The following is an 11,300-nucleotide window of genomic DNA, read 5'->3' as shown; positions in this document are numbered from 1 at the left end:
GGGGCCTCCAGCCTGCTTTCTGCTTCTATAGCTCTGCGTCTGTTTCCTAAGCTGCTCAGGTGACCCAGGTCTGGGCAGGGTGGCTGTGGCCCTCACATCACCGTGGTGGGCCTGGGCTGCACCCTTTTCCCATCGCTTCACTCCTCCCTGCTGCTGCCCGCTGCGTGTGAGCAGAGACCCACCGCTGCCTCCCCCGACTGGCCTCAGGGTCCCGCGCAGGACTCACCCCCCTGCCGCCCTCATGACTGCCCTCGCATCCCTCGCGGGGTACCCATTTCCTCCTCCTCCCTCCCCGGCGCTCAGCTCTGGGTGGGGGAATTCAGCCTGACTGGTTGTCCAGGAAGCTGCTGTCTGGGCTTCCCAGGGTGACCCAGTATCTCTCTGAGCAGTGTGCCTGTCACGGCTGCCTCCCTCCCTCCGAGCACTGGAACAGGCACGACTGGTGGGGCCTCTGCCTCCTTGGGCCCATTGTCCCACCTGCTGCTGCCCGCCCCACCCTGCTCCCTCCTGGCACCGACTCTGCTTCCCAAGGTCCCCGTGTGCCAGATCCCCTGCAGCCCTGTGACTTGAGGCACCTCCAGCCACCACTGAGATGGGAGGCCAGGCACGCCTGTGGTCACCATGGTCAGGCACTACCAGCTTTACAGGCCAAGGGACTCCTCTTGGTTACCTCTTGGTGCCCCCAGGAGGGGCTGGTCCTGCAGTGCACCCACCACCAAGGGCTGGAGTGTCTTGCTCTAGAACGAGGTACTCAGGGTGCCTCTGCTCCCTGGACCAGGAAGATCTTGGTGTCCTTTCCCTGGAATGGTGTGGGTAGGGCAGGTCCCCAAGCCTGGGGAATCAGGGGCTGGGCTTCACTCCTCCTGTAGTCCTGGCCCTCCCTGCCCACCCCCTAATGTTGCTCGTCCCTGGCAGGGGAAGCATCAGCTCAGCTCCCAGGCCAGGCCCACCTCCCTTCGCAGCAGCCTCTGCTGGGTACACGGTAGATAGGATGGATCATGAAGTCCTTAAAGCAGATAGCATCTCCCCCTTTCGGTGGGAAGTCAGCCTGCAAGGTGTGTGAGGAGGCTGCCCCAAGGCTGCCACATCCCTAGGTTTTTGGGGAGCACGGCATGTGTGGGCACCTCGTTCACACTGCAGAGCTTGCTTCATCCCCATGAGAGGCACACAGTCTCCAGTGATGGGAGACTGAGGGCTGGCAAAGAGGACCTGTTGCCTTTGTGTGACTGGCCCCAGCATGGGGGAGCCACAGCCTGGCTGGGTGGAGGATACGGCCTTCCACACTGCTCCAGCTTCCTGCCTCTGGAGCCTGCATGCAGCCCAGGGCCTGCTCCTAATCTAAACATGGGGCGTGTGTCCCAGTGACTGTGAGCTATCAAGGGGGCGGCGAGGGGGTGGCGAGCCAGCCGGCTGCGCAGGTCCTGTGGCCCCAGGCCTCATTGTTGGCAAACAGGCAGCTGGGGGCGGGCCGTGGCTGCTTATTAAAGGCTGCCTGGAGTAGCCTGTGCAGCGACAGGTGCCCAGAAGCCCAGGAAGCCGGTCAGTGCCTGCCCCAGGTAAGCTGGTGCGGTGGGGTTTGCATGGACAGTCACCCCGGGAGCCTGGGGGCAGGCATGCAGAGGCCAGCTCGGGGTCAGCACTTGTGCCAGGGACAAGGCCGGGGAGGTGGAGCGTGGGGGAGCTGGGGCACTGCATGGGCACTTTCAGGACGCTGCTTGCCTGCTCCCTGGCGGCTGCTTCCAGAGCTGGAGACCCATCATTGCTATGCCCTAGGTTCCCTGCCAAAGTGTCCCTGGGCTGCAGCTGCCTCTCCCAATCCCTGCTGGGGACTGGCTGGGGGCAGGCAGTAGAGTGCTCTGAGGCCTGCTTTTTTTTTTTTTTTAGAGGTGGCAAGAGTGGGGCTGATGCTTCCAGAGCCAAAGGTCACAGGTGCTGGGGTCGGGGGTGGCAGGAAGTAAACCCCAGAGGGCTCGGAGCTTTGGCTAGGGAGGGTGGTACGCAGCAGGGCCCCACTCACCTCAGGGTTTGTGCCTCTTGCGCTGGCAGTTTGAGACCTTGCTATCCCCATAGGAACATCACCATGTCAGAGGCACCCCGGGCCGAGACTTTTGTTTTCCTGGACCTGGAAGCCACTGGGCTCCCCAGTGTGGAGCCTGAGATTGCCGAGCTGTCTCTCTTTGCTGTCCACCGCTCCTCCCTGGAGAACCCGGAGCGTGATGAGTCTGGTGCCCCAGTACTGCCTCGGGTCCTTGACAAGCTCACGCTGTGCATGTGTCCAGAGCGCCCCTTCACTGCCAAGGCCAGCGAGATCACTGGCCTGAGCAGCGAGGGCCTGGTGCAGTGCCGGAAGGCTGGCTTCGATGGCGCCGTGGTTCGGACACTGCAGGCCTTCCTGAGCCGCCAGGCAGGTCCTATCTGCCTTGTGGCCCACAATGGCTTTGATTACGACTTCCCCCTGCTGTGTGCTGAACTGCGGCGCCTGGGTGCCCACCTCCCCCGGGACACTGTCTGCCTGGACACACTGCCAGCCCTGCGGGGCCTGGACCGCACCCACAGCCATGGCACCCGGGCCCGGGGCCGCCAGGGTTACAGCCTGGGCAGCCTCTTCCACCGCTACTTCCAGGCTGAGCCGAGTGCGGCGCACTCAGCCGAGGGTGACGTGCACACCCTGCTCCTGATCTTCCTGCACCGCGCCACAGAGCTGCTCACCTGGGCAGATGAGCAGGCCCGCCGGTGGACCCACGTTGAGCCTATGTACTCGCTGCCCAATGACCCCAGCCTGGAGGCCTAAGCACCAGGGCCACTCCCTGTGCCTAGGGCAGTGCCAGTGTCCACTGTTCAGCCAGCCCCTACCACCCCCGGCTCCTTCTATCTGGGCAGCCCCAGGTGTGTGCACCTGCGAGGCCTTCCCTGGCTGCCTGACCAGCCACACACCCCCGGAGTCCTCTCCAGGCCCTGCCTCTGGGGCTGTGCTCCCCCAGCCAGCCTTCGTGCCCAGCAGAGTTTGCTGTTTCTCAATAAACATTGCCAACTACTTACCCTCTTGACTCGATGGCCAGATACTCGGGGCTGGACTCTCCCAACCCCCTGCTGAGAGGTGCCAGGCGGGAAGCCATGCCAGGGGCCAGCACAAGACCTCCAGGACCGCCCCACTATGGCCTCTCCGCACAGTGAGGTCCATGGGTAGCTGGGTGGGAGATGTCAGGGCTCTTGGGCTGTCTGAGGGGCTGATGGGTTGTGGCCGTGGGCCCTGAGTGCTGGCTCTCTGCATTGTCGCCCCAGAGGCCCAAAGAAGCCATGAATAGGGCCTTAAGCCCGCAGAGCCAGCCAGCTGCTGGGTGCAAAGCCCAGCTGAAGCATTAGCCCGCTGTGGGACCTCGAGTCTCTCCCTGCTCTGTGAAGTGGTAACGGTGAAATGCTAAGAAACTGGGTGCTGGGGAAAAGGGAGGTGCCCCCACATGTGGGTCTGCACATGTACAGGCTGAAGGCTCTGGCTCTGAGGGGGCATAGAGAAGGGGTGGGTGGCTGGCGCTGTGAGGGTGACACTAGAAGGAGCCTATCCTGCACCATGAGTCTTCTCTAGGGCCAGGAGGCCGCTTGGTGGGAGGGCAGCTTCTGGCCACCACGCTGCACTTCAGGTTCCCTGCTAACCTGTCCCAGGGGCCCCACCCTGAGGCACTCCCAATCTTGTGGGGAGTCCTCATGGGTGGGGAGAGACCTGTCACCAATGCTGGGGCAGGTAAGAAGGGGTGGGGTGGCCACACCTTAGAGTGACTCACATGAGCAAAGCCGGAGCCTCCAGCTAGCCGGGCCATCCAGGACGCCCTAAGTAGGTCAGAATGACTGGAGCCACTGCAGTTTGCACGGTGGTAGGTTGGTGAGGCCAGAGCACAGGTGGCCACCTCGGTCCTTCCACCTGGGCCAGACCTGATCCTGAGGGCAGCGGGGAGCCACAGAGGGTCTGAGCAAGAGAGGGCGAAGTCTGTGTGCGGAGCTCTTCTCCTGTTGCTGTGAAGTACCTGAGGCCAGGTCATTTACAAAGACAGCAGGTTTATTTTGGCTCAAAGGCGCCAGCATCTGATACTGGTGGGGCCTCAGGAAGCTTCCACTTAAGGCAGAAGGCAAAGGGCAAGCCAGAGAGAGGCGGGGCGGTGCCATACTCTTTAATCACCAGATCTTGAGTGAACTCAGAGTGAGAATTCACTCCCTGCGGAGGTGAGGACGGCGCCAAGCCATTCATGAGGGATCCAACCCCATGACCCAAACGCCTCCCACCAAGGCCCCACCTCCAACACTGGGGGGCTCATTTCAACCTGAGATTTGGAGGGGACAGACGTCCAAATCACATCAGGCTGCTGCATGAACGGGCCGGAGAGGAGAGCAATGCAAGACGGGCAGAAGCAGAGCGTGGGGGCCTTTGGCGGACGAGGGGAGAGCCATGGGCCTGGCCAAGGACAGTGGCAGTGGGGGAGGGGAGTGGCACGGTCTGGGGAAGCCCCACAGGGACTAGTTTGGGAAAGTGGTTAGTAACCAGAAGATCTTGTTACAGCCAAGCTTCCAGAGGAGAGCATCACCTGGGAGAGTGTCACAAAGCCTGGGCTGGCCCCACAGGAGCTGGAGTAGGGCACATTAAACCTTCAGATCCCCTGGTGCCCAGATAGGGCCTGCTTCCCTTTATCTGACTGGCCAGGTTCCAGCTGGGCAGCTGGAACCAGCAGGTGGCACCCTTAAAATCCTGGCCTTGGTTGGGCGTGGTGGCTCACGCCTATAATCCCAGCACTTTGGGGGGCCGAGGCAGATGGATCGCTTGAATCCAGGAGTTTGAGACAGACCTGAGCAACATAGCAAGATCCTGTCTCTACAAAAATTAAAAAGAAAAATTAGGAGTGCAAGCACACATCTGTAGTCCCAGCTACTCAGGAAGTTGAGGGCCGGGGGATCATTTGAGCTTGGGAAGTTGAGGCTGCAGTGAGCCCTGATGGCACCACTGTACTCCAGCCTGGGCGACAGAGCGAGACCCTATCTCAACCCCACCCCCGCAAACCAAAAAACAACAAAAAACCCTGGCCTTGTCACTGACTTCCTGGGTAGGTGACAGCAAGTGGGTCTCTTCTCATTGGCTGTGCTAGAAGGGCCTCAACCATAGGATGGGACAGACAGGCAGGTGACAGCCTGATTTTGGCTGTTGCCACCTCTGTGGACGGGTCTCTGGTCTTGGGCTGAGGTGCCTCTCTCATCACTCTGGGCTCCCCTGGCCTCACGGTGGCCTAGCCTTAGGCGCCCTCCCTGAGTCCATGTTGCATACCATGCTGCACAGACAGGCTGTGACCTGCCACTCTGCTGCCTCAAAGCAGAAATGTGCTTATAAATGGTTAACAATCAGCTTTCCAGGAAAGGAAATGTACACGCATATGTGTAGGCATGGATCGTTCTCCCTTCCTCCCCCGTCTCTCTCTCTATATACACACAGGCACATGCATACATATACATGAACACACAATTTACAAATAATAAAACCAACAATATACGTAAAATAAGCCACAAAATATACAATATACTCTTCATTGCAAATTCCACCTGGACAATCGATACTCACAAAATAACTTGATTGACTTTTACTGAGTTCTTGCAATGGATGGACAGGTGTGGTTCCCACATAAATGTTGGCTGATGTTTTCATTTATTTTAATGAATAAGATAAATATGAAGCAGCAGAGATGAGCAACTTCTTTCCTCAATTGGATGATAGTTTTCAAATACCGGAAGTGAGTGTGTGTGTGTGTGTGTGTGTGCGCGTGTGTGTTTGCTATTCATAATGTAATGGCCACAGACCCAACATTCTTCAGTTTAATCTGCAATATTAACATTTTGTTCATCACTTTCTAAAGTCTAGACAATCAACAAAACAGTAATACATCAAGCCCTGGCATGCCGTGGCATGCCGAGCTCTGGGGTATAATACTTTCAGTCTCAAACTACCAACATGGAGTCACTGAAGGTGACCTTGGGAAGAGATTCCAGAATTTCCACCACACACATCTGACAGATGTCAACACACAGTAACAGTAAAGCATGCTTGAATAATTAAGACGTGAGTTTTGAGTATCTCCTTTGTTTTTAATATGATTTTTCAAATAATGATAGGGTTTTTTTAGCTCTAAAAATTCCCGAACGTTCAACATCTATTAGAACGGCTAAAACAAAACCACTGACCACACCAAGTGTTGGTGTAATATGGAGGAGATGTGGAGCACTGGGAATGCCCTCTGTTTCTGGTGGGAAAATGGGGCAGTCATTTGGGAAAACACTTTGGCAGTGTCTGAAAATGTTAAACATGCACCTGCCATATGAGACAACAGTTCCACTCCCAGGCATTTACCAAGACAAAGGATTAAGTAACCATACAAAGACTCATACTCAAATGTTCACGGTGGCTTTGGCATGGTAGCCCCAAACAGGAAACAGCCCCAATGTTCATCATCAGGTGAGTAGTTGGACAAGCCGCAGTGCGCCCACAGCACGGACTACTCAGCAGGAAGAAGTGAGTTCCCAATGTGCGAGCTCGTTTCCATGGGACTCAAGGTGGTGCTGCAGAGCCAACAGAGCTAGACCAGCGAACAACTCCATTGCTCCAGCTTGCCCTGGCCAGCTGCCTGCCCCTCGCCAAGCTGCATCACTGACTGATGAACCACATCAGGCTACCAGGGGTGTCCACCAGTGGGGACACAGTGGTGATCACAGGAGTGTACCTGGGGGACATGTGACATAAATTGAAAACTGGAATTCACCATGGAGAGGGATGAATACTAAAATCAAAGGCCATAGCATTTAAGCTTGTCTTTGTGCAGAAGACAATGTGGGGAGCGCAGAGAGTCTGAAAGCCACAGCAGAAGGCTGGGGAGGGCCACGGGAGCACAGTGGGACATGTGCACTTCTTGTAAATGATGCCTGCACCCTGCCTGACGGTCAGCTGCAGAGGTTTCACATAGGGGAACCCCAGAAACAGTATTAACATTGTGGGGATGCTGGTTTTTTGCAGCTCAGCTTGTGAAAGTGTACCTCCCACTCACAGACGTGCACACTCTTGCACGTGTGAAGACACACACACACACCCAGCACACACCACAAACACGTGCACACACACCACACACACGTGCACGCACACGTGCACACACCCACACTTGTCCACATCTGTACATTTGCACACATGTGCACACATTACCACATGCGTGCACACTTGCACACACACTTGCACACCTCCATACACATGCTTACAATTGCACACACCCACATACTTGTCCACATATATTCACACACAAAACCACACACTCAAGTATTCATTTGCACACCTGAGCAGACACAGCTGCACATGCACACAACCACACACTTGTGCACACACCTGCACACACCAGTATACCTGCACACACTTGTACACACTTTCACACACCCACACACACATGCACACTTGTGCACACACATATGTATACTCACACAAGCACACTCACACACAACCACAAATGCAGAAACACTTGCACATACATTCATTCTTGCACACACACTTGTACACACTGTTTCCATCCATTCTAGAGTTGTATTTGCCATTTAATGTCTGTTGAGCATCAACTTCCTCTAAGGGATTCACCTGGGACAAGGACCTGGGAAGTGTTACTTGCATTTGGACTTAGTCCCTATGGGTTCCTATAACGATAATACTGTAGACTGGGTGGCTTATAAACAGCAAACAGTTATTGCTCACAGTTCTGGACTCTAGAAAGGCCATGATCAAGGCAGCAGTAGGTTCAGAGTCTGGCAAGGGCTGGTTCCTCGCATTGTGGAAAGGACTAGCTGGCTCACAGGGTCTCCTGTGAGGGCACTAATGTCATTCACGTGGTGTGGCCCTCGTGACCTATTCACCTTCTAAATGCCCCACCTCCTACTGCTGTCACCTTGGCGATTCAGTTTTAACATTCATTTTGGGGGGAGACATGCAAGTCCCCACTCCCCCACCACACACACATGCAACCCCCCACATCACATACCCCACCCTCAACCTATACATGCACACACACAATTACACGTGTGCCACACACACTCCCGTGACACATACATGTAACACTCCCACACACACACTTGTGATTTGGCATAAGTGGGATCTCACTAGGTGATGCTTTCAAAAAATCATAAACACCTTGGTCGTTTAGGAGTCTTTTCATAGTTGGTTCTGTCTAGGGTTTTAAGTGGATTGACATAATACTTTCCATTTGTTCAGTCTCTGTAGTGATGTCTCGTCTCTCATTCCTCGTCATGCATAGTTTTCTTGGTCCTCAACAAGGATTGCAAGAGATTTATACATTTCATTGGTCTTTTCAAAGAAAAAAAATGGATTGTGACTTATCTTTTCCTCCCTTTAAAATTTTCTGCTTCATTAATATTAGTTTTTTCTTTATTAATTCCATTTGTCTATTTTCTTTTGGTTTAGTTTTTGTTTTTTTAAAAATTTCCTAAGATAAAAACCAAACTTTGCCATCTTCCATCTTGAACAACTAAGGCAGTCAAAGACTGCAATTTCCCTCTAAATGTAGACTTTTTTGGAATCAAAATCATGTTCTTTAATTGTCTTTTATACTTGACATCATGCTGAACATAAATTATTTTAAGTTGCAGCTCTGTAGAAATTTACAGCTGAATAGCAACATAGACACGAATCCATTTATAGCACGGCATTTCAATCAAAATACTGAGGAAGGCAGCATATGTGTGTCTGTGTATATATTTTGTACATGGACATTTTTCTAATCTTTAAGATTTATCCAATATATCTTTTGAGTTTTTGGAGTAAAATTGTTGTGTTATTATTGGTATCAGCAATATTTTCCAAGATAGAAAAGTTAAGATTTCACGAGGTTTTGAAAACGTTTGAAAAATAAATTTAATGGTTTCCGATAATTTCTTTAAGATTTCAGGAAGCCAAGAGTCTATAGATGTTGATTCTCAGGAATGTTCACTTACCTGAGCCATTGCTGGAGAAGAGGAAATGGAAGACCAGGCTGAGGGAGACTGGAAAGAGCGGTATCTGGAGGGTGAAGAGGGAAGACGATGAAGAAGATGCTGAAGAAGAACGAGAACCTGAGGTGGCGGGAGCTGGCAGTGAGTGTGGGCTTCTTACTTTACAGACATACCCTGTGGCATTCTTTTTGATGGGGGAACTGACTTGCAAGAGAAACGCCAAGTTTCTCTATAGTTTTTCTAAAAGGATCGGATGTTCTACCAGTGATCTCAACCTGCATGGGCTGCCACTTGAGGGAGCTCTTACAAAAGGGTTAGATCCGCTTTTATGCTTTTGGAGTGCACACTCCGGGCTGAAAAGCTCTGGAAGCAGGCATGTCACTTCCTGCTCCACGGAGCTTCAAGCATTAAATGACACCCACGGGTCACTGGATAAGGTCATTCAAAATATATCCTCTGGGGGTATCCAGTTGTCCATTAGCCTGGCAGACTTCCATGTGGTGAGAAAGAGAGCCACTTTCTATGCCTGTTAGAAGGGCCAAATTGTTTTCTATGTGTAGAACTTTAAAAATTACAGATATCACACCGTAGCTACATTCCTATTTCAGTAGGGAGCAGCAGTATATGTGGGCATACCATTGGCTGACTGAATAGGACTTTATATATTTTCATATTCCAAAGCTACAGATAGATAGTTTTTAAAGGTAATTATATGTTTAAAGAGAAGTGTCCAATCTTTCATTTTTTTTTTTTTTTTTTTTAGATAGAGTTTTGCTCTCTTCACCCAGGCTGGAGTGCAGTTGTGTGATCTTGGCTCACTGCAACCTCCGCCTCCCAGATTCAAATGATTCTCTTGCCTCAGCCTCTCGAGTAGCTGGGATTACAAGTGCATGCCACCAAGCCCAACTAATTTTTGTAGTTTTAGTAGAGATGGCGTTTTGCCATGTTAGCCAGGCTGGTCTTGAACTCCTGACCTCAGGTGATCCACCAGCCTTGGCCTCCCAAAGTCCTGGGATTACAGGCATGAGCCACCATGCCTGGCTGAATCTTTTATAACTTCGATTTTGAGTGATTTGGGTATTTCAAGTTGAAGTGTGTATTCAATCTGTAGGCTAAGGCATTATGGCCAGTGATGCATTTGGTGTTAACATTGCATCTATCAATAAGCTGGACACTTTGTTCTAGCTACATGTAGATTTTACCATGTCCTATAGATTTGCCATGAAACATTCTTCTTTGCTTTGCTTTCGAGATTGCTTGTAATTTTGCTTTCCATTCCCTTCTTGATTTCATGCTTACATAGTACAGTTTATTTTTATTTCTGAGTAATTAAGATTTCAGGATCATCTTTTCTTTCTTTCTTTTTTTGAAATAGCATCTCACTGTCACCGAGGCTGGAGTGCACTGTTGCGATCTTGACTCACTGCAACCTCCACCTCCCAGGCTCAAAGGATCCTTCCACCTCAGCCTCCCAAGTAGCTCGGACTACAGGTGTGCACCACCACAGTCGACTAACACTTGTATTTATTGTAGACATGGGGTTTTTCCATATTACCATGGCTGGTCAAGCGACCAACCCTCCTCGGCCTCCCAAAGGGCTGGGATTACAGGCATGAACTACTGTACCCAGTCAATCTTTTATTGTGTATTTTAGTTGTATTGCATAATAATTTGAGGATGTGCTGCTTAAAATATCACCTTTTCGATTTAGGGTAGTTTGGGGGCTCCCTGAGTTCTCCAGGGAGGCCATGACAAAATACTATAAGCTAGAGGGCTTCAACAGCAGAGACGGGCTGTTTTCTGTTCTGAAAGCCAGCAGTTGGAGATCGAGGTGTGGGCAGGGCAGGGTTCCTCCTGGGGGCTGTGAGGGAGAATCTGTTCCAGGCCTCCCCAGCTTCCGGGACTTTGCTGGCATCTTTGGTGTTCTTTGATTTGTGGCAGCATCTCCGTATCTCTGCCTTCATCTTCACGCAGCCCTCTTTCTCCCGGTGCACAAGGTTCTGTGTTCACATTTCTTTTTTTTTTATAATGACACAGTCATATTGGATCACAGCCCACCCTATGACCTCATTTTAGTTTGATTACCTCTGTGAAGATCCCCAAATAAGGTTCCATTCTGAGGTACTGGGGGTCAGGGCTGTAATATATCTTCTTTTAGGGGGAGGAGGGAGGCAGACACAATTCAATGGATCACAGAAGCTGAATACATAAACAACTGTAAAAAATGCTACAGACTCTGAAGAATGCATTTCCTTCAGAGATGCGGGCTTTTCTACATATCTCTAAAATCCAGC

The 11,300-nt window shown here is 51.8% G+C and overlaps 1 protein-coding gene across 2 annotated transcripts; it reads left to right on the top strand.

Annotated features, from left to right (window-relative positions):
- Window positions 1-35: 35 nt before the first annotated feature.
- On the top strand, window positions 36-3,044 carry TREX2 (three prime repair exonuclease 2). 2 transcript variants are annotated; one of them, XM_032265194.1, is made up of 2 exons: window positions 36-1,556; window positions 2,071-3,044. In XM_032265194.1, exon 2 carries the CDS (start codon window positions 2,081-2,083, stop codon window positions 2,789-2,791), a length of 711 nt encoding a protein of 236 aa, XP_032121085.1. In that variant the 5' UTR covers window positions 36-1,556; window positions 2,071-2,080; the 3' UTR covers window positions 2,792-3,044. The 2 variants fall into 2 exon arrangements, with proteins under 2 accessions (XP_032121085.1, XP_032121084.1); XM_032265193.1 differs by having other exon boundaries at window positions 2,047-3,044.
- Window positions 3,045-11,300: the final 8,256 nt, after the last annotated feature.

The sequence above is a fragment of the Sapajus apella genome, unplaced genomic scaffold, assembly GCF_009761245.1.
Source record: "Sapajus apella isolate SASKATOON/1434 unplaced genomic scaffold, GSC_monkey_1.0 scaffold149, whole genome shotgun sequence".
Classification (NCBI taxonomy): domain Eukaryota; kingdom Metazoa; phylum Chordata; class Mammalia; order Primates; family Cebidae; genus Sapajus; species Sapajus apella.
The sequence above is the reverse complement of the archived record's forward strand: the minus strand, read 5'-3'. Positions and strand labels throughout refer to the sequence as shown.